Raw genomic sequence first — 18,707 nt, forward strand, 5'->3', positions numbered from 1 at the left:
CACCAGGGCATAAAGGACTGTACATTCCAAACAAAACAACACATGTAAACCGATTCAATTCAATAAAATGCACTTTAAATATTACGAAAAGGTCATTTTATTCAGGACTGTACATGAGTATGAGCAGAGTGAAGCCAGTGTCAAAGGTGCAGTACACGTCATTGTCTCTAGAGGGAGCTGGAGGAGCGTGGTTCTACCGGCGCGCGGGTTTGGGCATGATGAAGACTTTGACGGGTTTGCTGAACGGGATGGTCCCCTCGATGTCTGCCTGTGGGACCTCGGCGTCGGCCCCTCCCAACGCAGTGCTGCTGTAGGCCAGCAGGAGGCGCACGGAGATCTGACAGGGCTCTGCACAGCAGGATGAGGGATAAGTTTTTAATAGGGCAGCACAGTGTTTATTACAGTTATTGCAGCACTAGTCGCAAGGAAACACCATCACTGGGGTCTTCATCTGAATGAGATTTAAACATTTTTGACAACAATAAATAAAGCAGGACTAAGTAGCTCATGCCCCATAAATGCCACTGCAGGTGTCGTAGCATGTTTTTTACTTATTAATTGTCTTGGAGAGTAAATACTACGCTGACAGAAAAGACAAAGGGACAGAGGGATATTGTTCATACAATTACACGATGGAGATCATTTTTTTCCCTCAAATTTGGCTGCAAATACTGCTTAAGTGGTGCCTGTTAGCTTCTTCTTCGTGATTGCATTAGTGTGTATTGGTGCTCTGGGTCGGAGCAGGGAAAGTTGCAATTGTGGTTTTCTGTCCAGAGACACCAGGGGGGAGATAAAAGACATCACAATCATCCCATTAACACTTGTATTACCCCCAGAGGGACTACGGAAAGGATTTAAGGTGAACAAGTACTGCTTTAAGTTCAGATTTAGTAATGATTTTTCTAATTTTAGCCAAATTTTGGGGCTTGGTATAACAGTTTTAGATGAAAAACAAATTGCATGTTCTGCTTCCAAAGATTAAATGAAGGAAATAGAACGGTAGCTGTACTGGGTGCTCTATTACAGAAACACAATCTAATATCTAATAGGAAAGGTTTTTGTTCAGGTACTCGCCTGCTCTTCCTCCCATTATTTCCCTATGAGTTAGTAGCAGTGTCTTGTCCCAATAAATGAATATCTCAGATTCCAGGCAGCGTTACAGACTGACAATCACAACATCAGGATAAAAACATTGCGTCAGAAGCAAAGGATTCACTGGAGGAAACTGGAATGTGACACTAAATAAAAATGAACACAGCACAAAGATTTTAAATGAGCCGCTCAGAAAATAATGGGCCTGGCTTGAGTATAAACAAATGTTTTTTGATACTTGTTAAAGACATCGCTAATCCTTCCTGGGGAAAATAGCGAGAGAGGAAGAACAGCGACCTCTGGAGATCGCACTCGGGTGTAAAGAGCCTAAACGTGAAATATCTAGCTTGTAGAAACAACACTATGCAACACTGGCCACGTCTCACCTGTCCAGGCGCTGTGGGACAGGTACACCTGTGTGATGAGCCTGTGGCGTGTGGGACCGGGCCTCCTGAAGTCTGCAGGTTTGGGGTGGATCAGGTGACTCTGGCCATCAGGATACTGCACCTACAGCAGCAGCACACACAACGCTTTTACAGGGGATTTTACTTCTGTAATTCCACTTAACCATATCTATAGCCATATATGCACAGTGTAACGTATATGACCCTGTGCTCCTGTCCGTAAATTTAGAGACTTCCCTTTGACATGTACACTGTACAATACTTTTGAAAGAAATAATGTTTTATGAGCTTTCTATTTTTTCTATTTTCATATGAAAATAAGGCGTAATAACTTTCTGTTCCCAAATCTGAAAAAAAAAAAAAAAAAAAGTTTGGCTCAACGAACCTGCACTTTGACCGTGCTCTGCGGGTCCTGGACGTGCTCAAGGGTTGCGTCTATGTCTAGCGCCACCACCAGCCCGGACGTGAAGCGCAGAGGATTGTCCGATTCCCCTGTGGGCTCGATGATGGTCGCTGTCGCCTTCTGAATCTGAGACAGAGAGTCAAGTGATGCCTTCATGCTGTGCTGCCGACTTTCTGCTGGAGTTAAACTGGTTCTTTACCTGAGGAGGCAGCGTGGGCAGGAGAAGGCTGCTCTGTCTCAGCGTGCTCTGCAGAAGCTTCACGAACTCCACGGGACTACAGCTGGACAGACGAGGCTTCAGCTCCAGAACCTTGTCCACAAACGAGTCCCTCAGATGGGGCAGCTCGGTCAGGAAGAGCCTGGCAGCAGGAGGAACACCGTCAGATCAACACGACTCAGAGGGACGAGGGTCTTTATATATTATATATATATTTATATAAATACCTTTGGTAATTGTCCATGTCCATCAGGAACCTGTCACAGCTGCTGCTCAGCGAGTCCAGGCTGAGGAGATATCAGGACATTGTTAGGATAGTCAGAGGTAAAAATATAATAATATTTCTGTTGAGGATTATTGTTTTGCACATCGCCTGGATGGATCAGCCGTTTGCCAACCCTTCACCAAAACATCCTGTCGTGGTTTCCCGCTGACCCTCAAGTAAGCCTGAGCTCATATACTGACCCCTGGCTGGTGCGTGCGAACAGCAGCAGCTGCAGAGCGCGGGCCTGCAGACGCACATGATGCAGCGCTGCAGTCTGTCTGCTCTCCAGGCCACTGTACAGGAACTCCAGCCGGTACGTCTCCTCCACCATCTGCACACACACACTCACACAGTCAGGGGAAATAGACCTTTGACAGGTTTGAAGGTCGTGTTGACAAGCACTAGCTAAGTCTAGGATGGTATGGACAATGTTTGTGAATGAATGGGAGTCATGACTGTTGCATTTAAGGCAGCTCTGGGTATTTCGTCTGATTTCCTATGAGGTCAGAGGTTGCGTGAAGCGTCACTAAGACATGTGTTATAGTATGTGCTTACTTCTTGACAGATAGTAACAGTAACTAAAGAGGGGCATGACCTTACGGGGAAGTACTGGACGTCCCATTTATTATAAATGCTTGATTCATCGGAACTCAGAGGAAATACAGTATTTTGATGTTATATACTATACTATAAGGGATTGAGACTTGTCCTGACACACTGACAATGGGTCAAAAAGCTACCGCTCTGATTGAAGCCATGGTTTCCAGTGAAAGCTGTGTTTCTGCATGTGAATAGGTGATGCTCTGACCTGCTGCGCGGCTGCCGTGGCCGTGTTGTTCTGTTTGAGGCACAGGGGCACAGCGGTCCTCCACAGCTTCTCCTGCAGGGCCTACAGCAGACAGGGCATGAGAGAAGCCTACAATAACCACAATAACCCCATATCCTGAGGCTGTACCTGGCTGAGTAGCAGCTGGCAGTGCAGGTACGTGGCACAGAAGTCTGCTGCTCCGGCCAGCTCAGTCTGAAGCTCCCCCACACGCTGCAGGTCTCTGGGCACAGCACAACACCACTGTGCTCATACAGCTACAACTCTTTACATTCATTTCTCAGTCGTACTGGGCCTTATCAAAATGCCTCTGCTTTGTGAAACCAACACAGCTCATAAATATGTTTGCCACACATATCAAATAATTCTAGTCCAATTCTTGCTAGCATCCAGAAGATTCAGTCCTGCCATGTGCTGTGTACCGTATGGTGAAGTTGAGCAGGTCCTGGGCTCCTGGAGCCTCCAGGTTCTGGATGTTCTCCACTCTGTGTAGACTCTGCTGTAGGAACATCTGCGCTGACTCCACTGAAGATGGGGCTGAGGACGAGCCCACTGTGTCCAGAGAGTATGGCTGCTTCCTGCCCGGGAGCTACCACACAGAGACAGAGAGACAGAGACACAGAGAGACAGACAGGTGAGGGGAAAGGAGCTTTATGTCAGTCAAGGTCCTCTGATTTTATACTTTATTCAGGCTGGTTAAACTTCTTTGGACACCTTTGTGGTAGAACTTTGTATTTTCTGTGTGTCTAGACAAAACCCTAGTACATAAAATGTTCAAAAATATACAGATACAAACGGCAGCAGAGGGCAGAAATCCTCCCCTTCAGCTGCAGAGGGAAGAGATTTAATCTGAAAGTAAAGCTTTTATGCTAATCTGCACAGGTCTGACCACAAACGGGATTGAAACAAGTTTGGTGAAGGTGTCGGGACTTTAAAACACTGAGTGTGGAAGAGGGAGGAGAATTACTGAAACAGTCTCAAATGAAAATAAAAAAGGATTGAGCTGAGGCAAAATAAAAAAACAACTTCATCTGTTTTAATAATTGAAATGAACAGGAACTGAAAATTTAAATCAATTAATATGAATTATGAGGGCCTTTACCGTGAGCAGAGGGACCAGGTGGGACAGGCTGTCCCGCAGGTAGGCATAGTGTCTGAAGGTGTGGTCAGAGAAGAGAGCGGGCATGGTGGGACAGGTCTGGGCCGCATTAAACACCAGAACCAGCACGGCTATGTCTGTAACACATCAGCAGCACACATTATGAGCACGGCCAACTGGGCAATGGAAGGTGCACTGTGGAAATAAATATTCAATCACACTGGACATTTACTGTGTCTTAATGTCCAGTGCCTGGAAGACCACAAGAAAACCTTAAGAATGGACAATAGACTTTTCCATGAGAGCTTCGTCTGCAGCCTATTCCGATGAATCAAATATGATGGTCTAACAGCTATTATCTATTGTTAAAGTGTGTGATGAGAGTGAGTCACGCACAGGCCGGGTCGTCCATGTCCGGCTCTGGGGTGTCGAAGTACGGGTGTGTGCTGAGCAGCTCGGGCACCAGCGGCAGCACGTGGGTGGGGTGGCGCTGGCCCATGAACTTCAGGCACCTGAGCACACAGACACATTTCAACACTGAGAATACAGCTCTATCAGCAAGGCCAAATATCTTACAATAACAGCCGCAACTAGGACGACCACCTGTCTGTCTTTGGTCCCACTGCCCAGCCATTTAGACCTTTGTCCCCTCCCACCAATTAAGACAATGTCCCACTTTTTCAGTAAATTCAGATTCACACAGAGAACGACAAATTACCCTCCAGATTGTGGCAAAATGAAGGACTTAAATGTTAATGAAAAGCATTACAATTGTTTCAAGTTGGCATTAAATCTACATTTCTTCATCTATTATGCCACAAATTCATTTAAAAAATCCAAAAGTATGGTCCAAAGCTCATGTTCTGATAAATGTCAGCATTTATTTGAGGCGGTCACCCTCGCCACAGCTGTTACATCTCTTGTCCGTGTGGTCCGTGTGGTCAGTGATTGTGGTCTTACTTCCAGACTGAGTTGCGGTCAGTGGGGTATTTGTTGAGGTTCTTGAGCAGCTCCAGCAGAGCCAGCTGGATACACTCTTTGGTGGACACATTTGTGTAGCAGAGTAACTCGTGCAGAGCTTCTCTGATGTCCCGCGATGAGTCCTGCACACAGGGGCACACCACAGGGGTCATGTGACTGACTACTGACTAAACTGTCTGAAGGCAGGTCTGAGCACCTCCAGCACAGCCAGCACTGTGTCCAGCTGATCCTCCCGCAGAGTGATGTGTGTGGAGATCTCCCTCAGAACATGGATGGACTGGAGCCGCACCTCCTCAATCTCATCATTAAACATGTCCACCAGAAAGTCCAGGCACTTCTCTGCAAAGCTGGGAGAGGAGCGGGCCAGCTGGCACAAAGCCTCTACAGCTGCAATACGCACCTCTGCAAGAACAGATGGTTAGCCTTTTTCAAAATGCTGCCTTCAGTTTAGAGCTGCTCGTGGCTCTCACCAAACATCTCATCCTCCAGCCCGTGGACAAAGGCCCCACAGGCTCCTGATGCCATCAGGTAGACTGTGTTAGTGTCAAGCCTCTCTTTAGGAGCATCATCTGCCCACTTCCTCCCTGACGAGAACTCTCCCGAGGTAAACAGCTCTTTGGCCCTCTCATGAGCGGTGCGCTTACGCTGCACAGACACGAGACACGTCACTATAATGAACAATAAAGGAGTCAAAGAGGAGACTGGAGCCGGCTGACACTCACCCGGAGGTCTGACATCAGCTTCTTGTCCAGTGTCTGCTCCAGGAAGTGTGGGCTGACCTGCAGCATGTTTCCCTGAGAGACAGGACACACCGTCACACATGGAAACAGATCCATCTCCGACTATGAGTCACGTCCGTAACATACCAGAGTTTTAGCCGCTTGGACCCGCACCATCCAGGAGCCATCGCTCACCATGTGGCTGATTTTCCCGAAGGCATCATCCACCAGGCGGATCTCCTCATTCGAAGAGGGAATTGGCACAATGCTGAGAGAAATCAGGTCAATAGAGTAAGCCAGAGTTCGTGACCGTGTCTCTACATCTAAAACAGTACGGCAGCATTTAGCAATTGCAAGAAATGTGAAAACACTGCACCTTTCTGGGTAAAGCTGGCTGAGCACCCACACCATCTGCACAGCGGCTGAGCGGACCTGCTCATAGTCGTCTGAGAGCAGCCTGCAGGCCTAACACACATTTGCATTAAATATATAAAATAAAAATAAAAATAAATAATATATATATATATATATATATATATATATATGAAATAGGTGAACAAACTTGTGACCAATTTTCACCATGATGTTCCTCAGCTTCCCTGAGGCCAAGGAAGTTGTGGAGGTTTTTTTTTTAAAAGCTCTGGCTGGACTCTTTCCAATGCAAAAAACTGTATGTTTTTATCATGTTTTGGTTCCGGAGATATCGGCCTGATACATCTTCATATCAGCTGGACAATATAACGGTCGGGCTAATATAAACCTAAGGCAAAATGAGCCCTACTCTGCTCCACTTGTTTATTCCCCCATTCTGGAGTTTCATCACCCTGAAAATAAAGCCAATGTTTTCAGAACTTTTGCCAATTTCACTATTACTAATGTTTTCCCTATTTTCTCTCCATTTCCCCCCAAATTTGCCTCCATTTTTTCTGCACTTTTGCGCCATTTTTTTTATTAACACTAATTCTTCACACATTTCTTGATATTGAAGATGAACCCGATGTAAATTTGCAGATCTTCCACGCATTTTTGTTACGTTTTCTGGTTCTAGTTGACAAATATTTGAGTACAGGTATCTGAAAAAGTATTGTTCAGGTATAGTTGTAGACTGGCTTGCATGTACCTGGTCATAGATGTCCTGCTGAATGGTCATGCCTCTGCCGTGTAGCTGCAGCTAAACACACACACGATTCAGTGAGCATGTATATGTTTGACAGCTGATCTAAAGGAAAATTGACCCCTCCACAGCACCTACCATGGCTTTGAGAGCAGCCGTCCGCACTCGGGGGTCCTGGTCTCCAAAGTAGTCACTGATGATGCTCTGGACGTCTCTCTGTCCACCTGAACTCAGCAGGACAAAACAGATGTTAGAGCTGTTGCTGTAGAATGTGGTTTTCAGTTTCAGCCGTAGGGAACTTACAGTAGGACAAAAGATTAATATTAAGACATTAAATTAAGATTTACACTGTGTCTGACACAAAAAAAAGCCACCTGGATGAAACAAACTGTTCTGATCTGGGGCTACTGCAGTCGGTCAGGTTTAAGTTCAGCAACACTATGTGATGACCTGAACATACAAATGACCTGGTAATTGGAATGACGGAGTTCTCCTTCCCTGATGGTAAAGGTATATCCAAGATGACAATGCCAGGATTCATGGGGCTCATATAGTGAAAGAGTGGATCAGGGAGCATGAGATGATTATTTCGTAGGTTATTTTTGTGCAATATATCGTTTATCACAGCATTGGCATATCGTAAGATAATCGTTATCGCAAGCCATGTATTGCGTATCGTATCTAATCGTGAGGTACCCAGAGGTTCCCACCCCTGGTGGTCATACCCTTCCATCATCAATACAAGATGCAGAAGGTTATTGAAACAAAGCCACAGTGAATGGGCTGGAATCAAAGCTAAAGGCCACAACCAAACATTAGAGCGTGTGAACAGCATCAGTGTAAAAAATAATCCTGGATATCATTCATATCTCTGACTTTACTTTCATTTGTACCTCCACAGAAATAGCTTTGTTATTAGAGTAACTAAACACATACAGGTCATGAAGTTTTCATAGTGAATGCCACTGTTTACATGCGGAGTAGGAATAAATAAAGTTGTACTCTGATGAGAGAAATTCAAGTAACTGTTCCCCATTAGGGTTCACATGCAGTTTAGAAATTCTGATGGTCGATACTTGAGTGATTGCGAGCCTAACCTGCAGCAGGTGCGTCCTTGTCGTGGGGAAGAGGGCAGTCAGTGACCCCCACACAGCCCAGCAGCTGCAGACACTTGTTCCTCACTCCAAAGTACGTGTCAGACAAGTGCTGGAGAAGAGCCACAGATACACTGGCGTTAGCGGAGAGGAGACAGTGGTTAGAGGGTGTGGTCTGGGTTTACCTGGCAGGACACCTGGACAAGGCGGTGCTGCACAGACGGCACGTCGGTCAGCTCTGAGCCGATCAGCAGCAGGGTGTGGAGCAGCTGGGCCAACACCTGGTGAGACTCTGCACAAGCACAGTGTAACAGTGCAGTCAGGAGTTACCACACTTCAGACCCAGGGGCTGTGACTGACCCACTGGGGAGGCTCAAGACTGTAGTCTACTCATCAGAACACTTCTTTTTAAAGGAACAAATTTGTAATATGGTAGAAAGATATTCACACATTTTCTAATGTTATAACGGCTTAGCCCTAAGAGCATAGTTAGCATAGCTACTTCCTCGTGCCTCTCTCATTCAGCTTCTGTTGCTGCAGCACCGTCAGCGTCAAGTTACTCAAGTTTATGTTGAGTTTTTCAACAGCTTCAAGGATTTCAACAGTTTCAAAGACAGTCAATCTCCAAATTCTTTTGAAAATTTCCGGCAACTTGTGCTTTTATTGTGAAGGAGTGTGTGTCCACACTCTTAAAGCACAGCACATGGCTTTTGTAATGTAGCATAGAGTTGCAGGTGAAACTGGAATGCTGGAACCAGTGTTTGTGAAACTGCTGTCTGGGATTCCACGGTAGCCACAAAAATGGTCACAGCAGCTGCTGACAAGGTTAACTTTAGAGATATACTGCTCCAGCCGCTAAGGAGTCCAGTATTTCTTAGTCACTGTCGGATGATTAGTTCCGTCTGTTTCTCTTGTACGTTTAACCATACTTCAGGTCCAACAGCTACAGCCATTTTGAGTCAATGTTTTCTTTCTCTGCCACAAGTCCATGAGCCTTACATTGTTGCCAACAGCTTTTAAATGTGTATTTTCTATATTTAATGTACAGTGTGGACTTTGCCCCTATAATCCACTGCTAAATACGTAAGTGGGCAGCCACAGGCAAAATGCGCCCTCACGTTGTGCTCTCACCTCAGTTGCCTCTGGTGCTGTGTTTTTTGTTTGCCACTAAATGGCACCATTGTCCTTAGACCCAGAAGTACTGTTTAGGCAGATTTGTGTTAATTATTATTCTGTTAGGGAGTGAGAATAATACAGTGGATGTATGTATTTTATATCATTTTAATTGTGTGATTGTCCTGCTGACATGTTAGTCTGAATACACCATATTGTTCTATTGAAATAGGCCGTCTATGATATATTTCATGTCATCTAGATTTAACCTGCTGGTACGTGATCCCAGTGTCTGGTCTCTTCAACCCTCCAGCGTTCGGACCTATGCACTAGGGCTGCTCGATTATTGAAAAATTAATAATCACGATTATTTTAGTCATAATTGAAATGACGATTAGTCAAACGATTATTTGTTGCCTTTAAAAAAAAGTCTATCATTATTTTATTTATGTATTAATTAATAAAAAAACTATGCGGAATATTTTCTGTTTTCTGAACATGTCTCAATTAAGGAGAGGCCTCTGTTTCACACCTATCCCCTGCTGGTCAGCCCTCACACCTGCGCAAGTAAACTGAGCAGCACGGCCTGATGACATCATCACACATCCAAAAGCGTGAGCCATGGCACGTGAAATGCAAAGGGAAAATAATCCCAGCGGCCTGAAATAATGTAAGTCTGCTTTGCAAAAAAAACAAGTTAAGTGTAATAATCGAAATCGTAATCGACTTTCGATTAATTGCACAGCCCTACTATGCACCATCCTGTCAAACTGTTAAATCCCTCTAGAGTTAGCCCTATGCAGTCCGCCCTCCCTTACATACCAACTTACACTCACTTAGCCTGAGGCAGCATCACTAACTCATATTTGGAGTAAAAAGAGCCTCTCACTCTCATTGTTGAGGGTGTTGATGGCGTCGTCCACGATGCAGTCAGGCCTGAACCCTGCCGTTTTAGACAGGTGTCCAATCAGAGATGCGATCTTCAGGCGCACCGAGTTATCAGACTCCTGGAACAAAGAGAATGAAAAGAGGGTAAAGTAGCTATAGCTGTGACAGCCTGTGTTTGAATGTAGTGTGTGAGCAGCTACAGTACAATAGTAGTAGTAGTCCACCACCCCAGAGTATGGAGCGAATCCATAATGACTACAGTGTAGCACTTTGAGCAGTCACTCCCTAGAGCATGGTGACCAAGAGGTGAGCGGGTGATGTGGCTGTATTTGAGTCTAGAACTGCATCAAACAGGAAAAACAGTGAATCACAATTCAACAAATGTAATTAATTGAAATTAGATTATGATTTACAATTTACATGTTTAATAATGAATAGTTTATGTTTAACCTCATAATGTTAGGAGGACGTAAAATTGAGCGTTGTCCTCATGTTTAACATGTTTCTTATGCACTTTCATTGGGGCCGAATCCAAAAGTAGTAAACAAGTTCTGAATAAAGTCATTCTCTAAAGTTCATCTGATTTAGACCTGGTTCTTGCCACCACAACTTCTCAAGATATTTTTTTACTTTATTTTTTTTATTTTTTTTTACTTTCATACCATCTGTTTGATCTTTTTGAAGTATCATTTTGAACACCTGATAAAACTGGTACGGACATTTTTTTTTTAACTCACATGGTGAAAGAGTTGCTTCCATTATTGTCTATGAACCAGAACCCTGCACACCGAGGGTGCACAAGAAGCTCGACCCTGCGGCGCAATTCAGACGCAGTGCGTTAGCACTTCTGCAGTGAATATACACTGCCTGATCACACGCTCTAATATTTGGTTGCAGCATTTAGCTTTGATTCCTGCACATTCACTGTGGCATTGTTTCAATAGGCTTCTGTATGTCAAAAGATTCAGTGTGTCATTCATTTTCCACCAAGGTATTGTATTGATGATTGATGGGAGAGTGTGGCCACTGCGAAAAGTGTGGCGGCCGACCCATCTCCAGCTGAACCACTCTTTCACTGTGAGCCCCATGAATCCTGGCATTGTCAGCTTGGGACCTGACCAACTGCAGCAGCCACATATCGTAACAGTCTGTTACATCCAGGTAAAGGACATTTTTTATTTGATCAGGCGGCACAGGGGAACAGCTGTAACCTTTGATGGGAGAACGAGAGTTGCAGCGGAAGAAGAGAAAGCATCGTCAGAACTCCTGCCTCAACTGCGAGTTAGTGAAGAGTTTACCTGAACGCACTAACATTTAAAAAAAGAGATACCTTGAGCATCTTTGCACATCTCTGTCTCACCTGCCAAGACCTGACAATAACATCCTAACATTAGGCAAGAAGTAAGGGCTGTACCTTGTAGTAGTGCTCCAGCAGGATGCGGATGACCCCCTCCACACTCTCTGCCTCCACGGAGCGGCGGGAGAACAGCAGCAGGTACTGGAGCGCGTCTGTGGAGCTGGTGGCCTTACACAGGTCGATGTGCAGAGCCGCAGACTTACTGGGTTTGGACAGACGCAGCCTCTTCGCAGGGGCGTCCTCAGGAGCTACCTGGCAACAACAAGCCGACATGTCAAACTGCATGATGGCTACATGCACGAGAAGGAGAAACAGAAGCAGCAGTAGTAGAATTCGTGTTAGAAATAAGTTTGTTTGTTTGTATACTTTATTGTCCCCGTAGGGAAATGTGCCCTCTGCATTTAACCCATCCTAAGTAAGTAAGTGCTATATTTGTCATTGTACAACAAAATTGCATTCAGATGTTCAGTTAGTCCTGAGCCGCTGCGACAGAGCGTGCCGCCATTGTGGGCCAACCTGACCAGGAAACCAGAGTACTGCCTTCAGTGCTCAGAAACTGTGCAGCGCCTCCTGGGTTTGTCCCCGTTTCAGAGCATGGTGTCCTGCACTGGTAAGCGCCACCTCCTCAAAAACAGTCTTTCACCATCTTTTATTCCTCCCATAAGAAGCCACTGTCTAGTAGTAGTAGCACTAGTAGCAGTAGTAATTGTCGTGGAATCAGTCATAGTAGCTGTATGCAAGTAGAAGGGTAGGATAATACTGTTTTACACTAGAATAAAACCAAATACACTGAAGTAAAACACACATTGCCATAATGACTGCAGCCTATTGGCTTTGAAAACCCTGTGTAAAACCCAAGTACTAGCTGTACGTGTTAGAGGAGTAATAGTATCAAATACATTTTAAGAGTAGGTCGATACTTCATAAAAACAACATTCAGCACATATTGAGATTCAGATATTGATGCTACAACTGGCCAAAACACAAGGCTAGCGTCATTAGCATTGTTAGCACAGGGTTTGCACGTCCAGTGTTTCTACGTTTATAGAAGCTGACAGAAATAAAACCAAATGACAGATTGAATCCAAAGGTGTTCGGGGTCGAACAGTTATTCTGCGTACCTGCACAACTTTGGAAAACTCCTCATAAACTCGTTTTTTCAGGTGAGCTGCCATCTTCACAGCGCAAACACCACTGCCTGCAGCACCGTTTGTCCACACTTACTTTCCGTAGGTTGGCTTTCTTAGCCTCTACTGCCGCCTACTGGCAGCTGGAGTCCTTTCCAGTGACATGTCCCCATCACCACCCCTTCTTTAGGAGTTAATAAAGCGGGTTTATATGGCTCAAGATTAATGAAACAGGACAGTGTCATAGTTCACAGCTCTGTAGCTGACAGGCATGAGGAAGCAAAGCTCTGGTCACATGGTCTTTCTCCTGCACAAGCCTCAGGAGTTCATGACTGACCGAATGGCCATGGAGCCAGTCATGACATCACCATGGAGACTTCTGGAAAAGGCACAAGTCAGGCCTGAGAGGGTGCGAGCTTCATTCATAGGTTTAGAACCTCTTGGGTCAAATATACTGCATTGCAACGTGAAATAAGACACGTTTAAGAGATGCGTTATTGTAAAGGGAATACACTTGCTTTGAGCTCCAGACCTCTGGGGAGTTTGTCAGTAGCATGAAGTATGTATGTGACAGAATAGTGAATACCCAACTGCTGATCAGTGATTAGTTACAGAACATCTATGGAGAATGTCACAGGACTTCAAAACATGGTGCCATTTTTAAGCTTTTCCAATATGGAAATTTCAGGTCTATAAAATGAGGGCACAATTTGAATGCATTTGACAGTTGCTAGAATCAATATAATTATGCGAAACTGTTTTCTAAACTTTGTATTAACAAAAAATCAATGAGTGACAAAGGCTTTTCAGATTTTATTGTTTTGTACACAAAAACAGCTGGTCCTGGTTCATGGGACGAAGCCTGCGACCTGGAAAAGACAACACAATATTCAGAAAAAGACCATACGCATAACAGACATTCATGCAGGTACTGTGACAAAAACCATGTCCATCTGCTGTGGTTTTCATATCCTTAATATATCTAATATTGAACATTTGGTAATTACAGTAAAGTTCATTTAAAACATAAGAATCCTGAACTGTGTCGTGTTCTCTTCAGTGTGGGGACCTCCTCAGACAAATGCCTCAGAGTCTTCATTTATCGGGCCCCGTTCTGAGGTGTGGGGCCACAGAACGTGACCCCGCCCTCAGAGCTCGGGGCCCAGTCCGACTCGTCATCGTATCATCACCGAAGGGACACAGCTTCATTTAGTGACACCTCTACATGTGTACGCAGGTCATAGGGTCACGGGCAAACGCCACAGACTTGAGACTCAAATATTACATTATTTCATGTTACGCAATTTTACATCTAAATTGGAATACACTTATTTGGAGACGCACTTTAACACCAGATTCATTGCTAAGGCAGAAATGAAATCACCTCTACATAATGCCTAAACTTGTGGATGACCCAAAGTAGTCAGGTTAACCACTGTTGTGGACACCGTGCAGTCACCTTTTATGCGGTGGGGACGGGGGCCTGGGGCATGACTGGCACCTCTGGCTTGGCACCCTTCTGCTCAGAGATGGGGGTGGTGGGCAGCGTCTCCTCCTTGGGCTCTACGATGCTCACGTGGTCAGGCAGGGGCTTCTTGGGGCCAATTTTACCACTGGGGTCCCAGGGCAGCATGATCTTCACCTTGATGCCCAGAACACCTGAAAGGAGGACACTAGTAAGGCTCCTGAGGTTTAAGAGCAGGTCAGGCTACAACACAAATGAATTACATTCAGTCTACTCTAATACCAACGCCAGGTTTTTCAAACCAATCGCTCAGCATAGCAGTCACAGAGCACCTGCCTGACGCATGAACGATGAGGCCTGTAAACAGACGCTGACCCTCAGAGGGCGGGGCCACAACAACGGATTGAATCATTTGATTAAACGACTTAAACTACGTTCAACAAGAACGTTATCAATAATGGTTTTCTGGTCTATTCTGGTACTTATAATATTTAAATACAGCAATCAAATCAAAGGGACTGAATATTGTCTATTGCGACGCACCACATTTCATAACCTGGTTCAAATCTGACAAAGATTCAAAAAGGGCACTCAAGACTCATCTTCACCTCATCAGAACAAAATCACAGATTAGTCCATTTAAAAAAGTGTGGAAAGTCACAGGCCGCTCAATTCTCCCAAAGTTCTGCTTCAATAAAGCGAAGGCATCATAGAATTAATCCTTGGAGATTTGCTACTTTCACCGCAAGCATTTAATCTGCGGGAAAGTATTAGCCACTACGGCTCATATCTGGGAATATATACATTTTATTTATTTTTTTTAAACAGAATGGTATTGATAATCTGCTTCAGCTACATTTTTATGAACGTGTTCAGAAGGATCATTTGAAGAAAACCTTTCAGACATGGACCTTAAAGCAGGAGAACCGCGGTCTACAGCAGTGTCTAAAGGCCTTAGGTACACTCGTGTATCAGTGACAAGAACGCAGCCTCTCAGATGAGTTTTTCCAAATGCCTCGGCTTGTTTCATCAGAGGATGGGGCAAACAGATGCCCTCGTCTGACTCGTCATCACATCATCACAGAGGGTGGGGGACTCATAACCACAGGACAGCTCACTGAGCTGAGGAGCAACAGCAGCTATAGCCTGCAGGACCTGCTCCTGCTCTCTGTGCCCAGGGTGCAAACAGAACTGGGTAAAAAGACCTTTAGTGTGGCTGCGCCGCACTCTTGGAATGAGCTATAGGAGGAGTTTCAGAAAAGAGCTTGTGTCACTTCATACTTTTAAATTACTATTCAAAAATCTAGAAACAAAGTATTTTACATCTAGACATTTGATCTGAATGTATTGTTCCCCTGCATCTTGGCCAGGACACAGATTTTTAATCTTAATGAGTTTTATCCTGGGTAAATAAAAGGATGAATAAAAAAAGAATATGAGGTGTTCTTGTTGGATTTATAAGAGGTTCTTGGTCCCAGAGCATCCTGCATCAGCGTGTGAGTACCTTGCCGCAGCAGGACGTGGCGCACGGCTGTATCAACGTAGTAGTTGACTGGGTCTCCACTGTGGATCATCAGACCGTCCACAAACTTCATGGACTTGGCCCTCTGTCCGCGCAGTTTCCCTGAGACCACCACCTCGCAGCCCTTGGCCCCGCTCTCCATGATGAACCTCAGCACACCGTAGCACGCCCTGGAACACAGACCACCATGTTAATGTCAGAAAGACTTTCACGTCCGAGTCAACACATCACGCTCAACATGGCAGTTAATATTCAGCTTCCATAATGTTTTCAAAACACTTGTAGAAATTGAGGCCAAACAGAGCAGAGCCCTTAAATTGACCAGTGTTTTTTGTGGCCCTCAGTTCTGGTCAGGGACCCAGGAGGACATTATCTAGATGGAAAGTTTGATTGGTGGTGGACCGGGAGGGCAGCCTCTCAGACAAATGCCTCAGAGGTCTTCAGGACGGGGGGCCCTGACCGGCCCGGAGCCCTCACTGAGCCACAGAACGCAGCTCAGAGCGGGACAGGCACAGGCAGAGCGCCCCCTTCTGACTCGTCATCGTATCATCACAGAGGTTTAAGTTATGCCCAGCCTTTACGGCACGACCAGACCAAAGCAAACAAAATACGAGCGCCTCAAAAGAACATCCAGGAGCATCAACATTTGACAGGAATAAAATATGAACAAGTCACATCTGCTTCAGAGCAAGTTTGTTGAGCTCCAAGTCCGAAAACAGCATTAATGGGTTTTATATATACACACAGGCAGTTATTCTAATAGTCAATTACTTTATAATTCACTGTGCGACTACATATGGAACCTTTTGCTGTCCCAAATTTCCTTTTGTTGACCTGGGTGCTCAAATTTGGACTGAAGCAGCCCTCGACCAGGACTAAACCAATCTTAAAATGGGATTAACCAAGAATAAAGCTATAACTTCCAAGGATTTACAAGGACAAAACTCTGTCCCCGTAATCATAATGGCTTAGACTTGGATTGCTCTTTACAAATTGAAGTTGAGAAGCTTCTCAAAGTGCTACACCGCAGTCAATATTCTTTCACTCCATGCTCTGTGTTGGTAAGCCATTACTGTAGCCACAGCTGTCCTGGGGCAGACTGACGAAGCGAGTAAAGCGTGTTGACTGACGACACTGCTATCTGAGCTAATGCTGTCCTACTATAATCAAAGCCAGGTCTGCAGAGGAGCTGGATCCTTACCTCCTGACGGCCAGGCCTCCCAGCAGCTTGTAGCGCAGGGACTCTGCCTGGGCGATGGCGCACAGTCCACGGGTGGCCACCTTCTCCGCATACAGCTGTGGACAGGACAGGGCACATGAGGAGCACTGAACTACCATCCCACATGTGGACGTGTGACCAGGAGGGCAGCCTCTCAGACAAATGCCTCAGAGGTCTTCAGGACGGGGGGCCCTGACCAGCCCGGAGCCCTCACTGAGCCACAGAACGCAGCTCAGAGCGGGACAGGCACAGGCAGAGCGCCCCCTTCTGACTCGTCATCGTATCATCACAGAGGTTAAAGTTATGCCCAACCAGACCAAAATACAAGCTCCTTCATCGGACATCCAGGAGCATTAGCATTTAATAAAATAGAAACAGGAGTTGAGTGTTTTAAACATTAGTCCCCATGTAGACGGGGTATGTAACTATTCAAATCAGTCAATTACCTTAATACATGCAGCCTTTGCAATTTCATTTGGAATATTTCATTTATTCCTTGAGTGCACCAAAACATTTGCACCAATTTAGTTAGATACTGAGTAAAATTCCAACTGTAAAGATAAGGCTGCGATTGATTACGTAAAGTAATAATTGTACATTGATAATGAACAGCACATTCAGATTACCAATATAACAACGGGACAGGACAGGCACATGCAGCTGGACGACATGTATACATCTACCAAAGAGGAAACAGGCTGTGCCTCACCTCCACACTGCCCTCTGGGAACCCGAACCTCTTCTGGACCACTGCGGTCAGCTCTCGGATTCTGCGCCCCTTCTCCCCCAGAACGTTCTGGGTCCTGAAAAACACCAACATTAACAACATTAACAAGTGAAAACACAACTCACTCTGAGCTTTTCTAAGCATGATGTTCTCTTAGCACACCACCACCAGTGTGTCCAGCCCAGTTTCCCCAATGATTCAGATCATCTCAGCCTTAAATCATTTATACACAATGAGCCAATAAATATGATTTATCAATTTGAACAGTTATCACAACAATTGTTAATTTGCAGCGCTCTATATGCACTTTTATTATAGGGTTTATTCAGTTGCATTTCAGTTGGATTTGCACATGACAGGGGTCAGGGGTCCTTCTCTGACGTTTGGTCAGGTGAAGTCCCAAACTGAGGTCAGGACAGTGCCCGTAGTTCTCACCTCGTGGCCAGGATGATGATCTCAGTCCTGGTTGGAGTCACCCGCACCTCGACCCCTGAGTAGCCATCCTCAGCCAGCTCCCGGGTCAGGAACTCGTTCAGCTCGGCCTTGAAGATGCCGTCCGATACGAACTGCGGAGGAGGACACATGAGCAATGAGAAGCATCCATGCTCTGTACGGATGTTTTAGAGTCTAAAGCACGCGCCGCTGGTGGCTCTCCAGGACCTACAGTAACTCAAAGGACTGGGCTCAAAGCCTACGACGTAAGACGTGAGTTATTCAGGACTCAGCCGTGTCTTAGCCCTGTGTGCAGGAACATCACGGGCCGCGGCAGGGACGAGGCTAACTGCCGGGCCCACACTGGCCGCCGCTCACAACCATGAGCCGACTCAGAGTATCCACCGTAATCCGGGCCGGGGCAGAGCAGTCCAGCCCCGGGGACGCTCCAGCACTCAGCGGGCACTCAGCGGGAGACTCCTCGGTACTTATTTGTACATTATCAGCGGTCTCAGGCGATAGATTAGGAGAAATGTTGCTAACCTTCCTCTTCTTCGAAATCTGCACCGCCATCTTCCTTTGGGCCGTGGACAGGAAAGGACGTGCAAAGGATGCGGAAGTGAATTTATACCAAGCACGTAAC

General features: G+C 45.6%; 2 protein-coding genes across 2 annotated transcripts; both read right to left on the reverse strand.

Moving 5' to 3' along the window:
• Positions 1–133: 133 nt before the first annotated feature.
• Positions 134–12,829, reverse strand: ints4 (integrator complex subunit 4). Its single transcript, XM_079554916.1, has 24 exons — positions 12,694–12,829; positions 11,630–11,824; positions 10,217–10,334; positions 8,400–8,506; positions 8,218–8,326; positions 7,259–7,344; positions 7,127–7,177; positions 6,383–6,471; positions 6,154–6,274; positions 6,010–6,081; positions 5,758–5,932; positions 5,484–5,689; positions 5,267–5,409; positions 4,703–4,818; positions 4,310–4,443; positions 3,630–3,796; positions 3,337–3,430; positions 3,190–3,270; positions 2,582–2,712; positions 2,344–2,403; positions 2,099–2,258; positions 1,882–2,025; positions 1,479–1,599; positions 134–348 (listed from the first exon to the last, which is right to left on the reverse strand). Exons 1-24 carry the CDS (start codon positions 12,745–12,747, stop codon positions 194–196), a joined length of 2,889 nt encoding a protein of 962 aa, XP_079411042.1. The 5' UTR covers positions 12,748–12,829; the 3' UTR covers positions 134–193.
• A 670-nt stretch (positions 12,830–13,499) lies between these two features.
• On the reverse strand, positions 13,500–18,707 carry rps3 (ribosomal protein S3). The gene is made up of 7 exons (XM_079560177.1): positions 18,608–18,707; positions 18,068–18,198; positions 17,615–17,708; positions 16,888–16,982; positions 15,669–15,856; positions 14,159–14,358; positions 13,500–13,568 (listed from the first exon to the last, which is right to left on the reverse strand). Exons 1-6 carry the CDS (start codon positions 18,635–18,637, stop codon positions 14,162–14,164), a joined length of 735 nt encoding a protein of 244 aa, XP_079416303.1. The 5' UTR covers positions 18,638–18,707; the 3' UTR covers positions 13,500–13,568; positions 14,159–14,161.

The sequence above is a fragment of the Gobius niger genome (genome assembly GCF_951799975.1).
Source record: "Gobius niger genome assembly, chromosome: 1".
Taxonomy (NCBI): Eukaryota; Metazoa; Chordata; class Actinopteri; order Gobiiformes; family Gobiidae; genus Gobius; species Gobius niger.

Excerpts from the sequence above, each read along its gene's own strand:
- rps3 (XM_079560177.1), bottom strand. The coding sequence starts at position 18,637 with ATGGCGGTGCAGATTTCGAAGAAGAGGAAG. Across the intron at positions 18,199-18,607 it reads AGATTTCGAAGAAGAGGAAG|TTCGTATCGGACGGCATCTT; the intron begins GTTAGCAACATT and ends CCTCCTCCGCAG. Across the intron at positions 15,857-16,887 it reads GGAGGCCTGGCCGTCAGGAG|GGCGTGCTACGGTGTGCTGA; the intron begins GTAAGGATCCAG and ends TCTGTGTTCCAG.
- ints4 (XM_079554916.1), bottom strand. The coding sequence starts at position 12,747 with ATGGCAGCTCACCTGAAAAAACGAGTTTATGAGGAGTTTTCCAAAGTT. Across the intron at positions 11,825-12,693 it reads AGTTTTCCAAAGTTGTGCAG|GTAGCTCCTGAGGACGCCCC; the intron begins GTACGCAGAATA and ends TGTTGTTGCCAG. Across the intron at positions 2,404-2,581 it reads TTCGCACGCACCAGCCAGGG|CCTGGACTCGCTGAGCAGCA; the intron begins GTCAGTATATGA and ends ATATCTCCTCAG.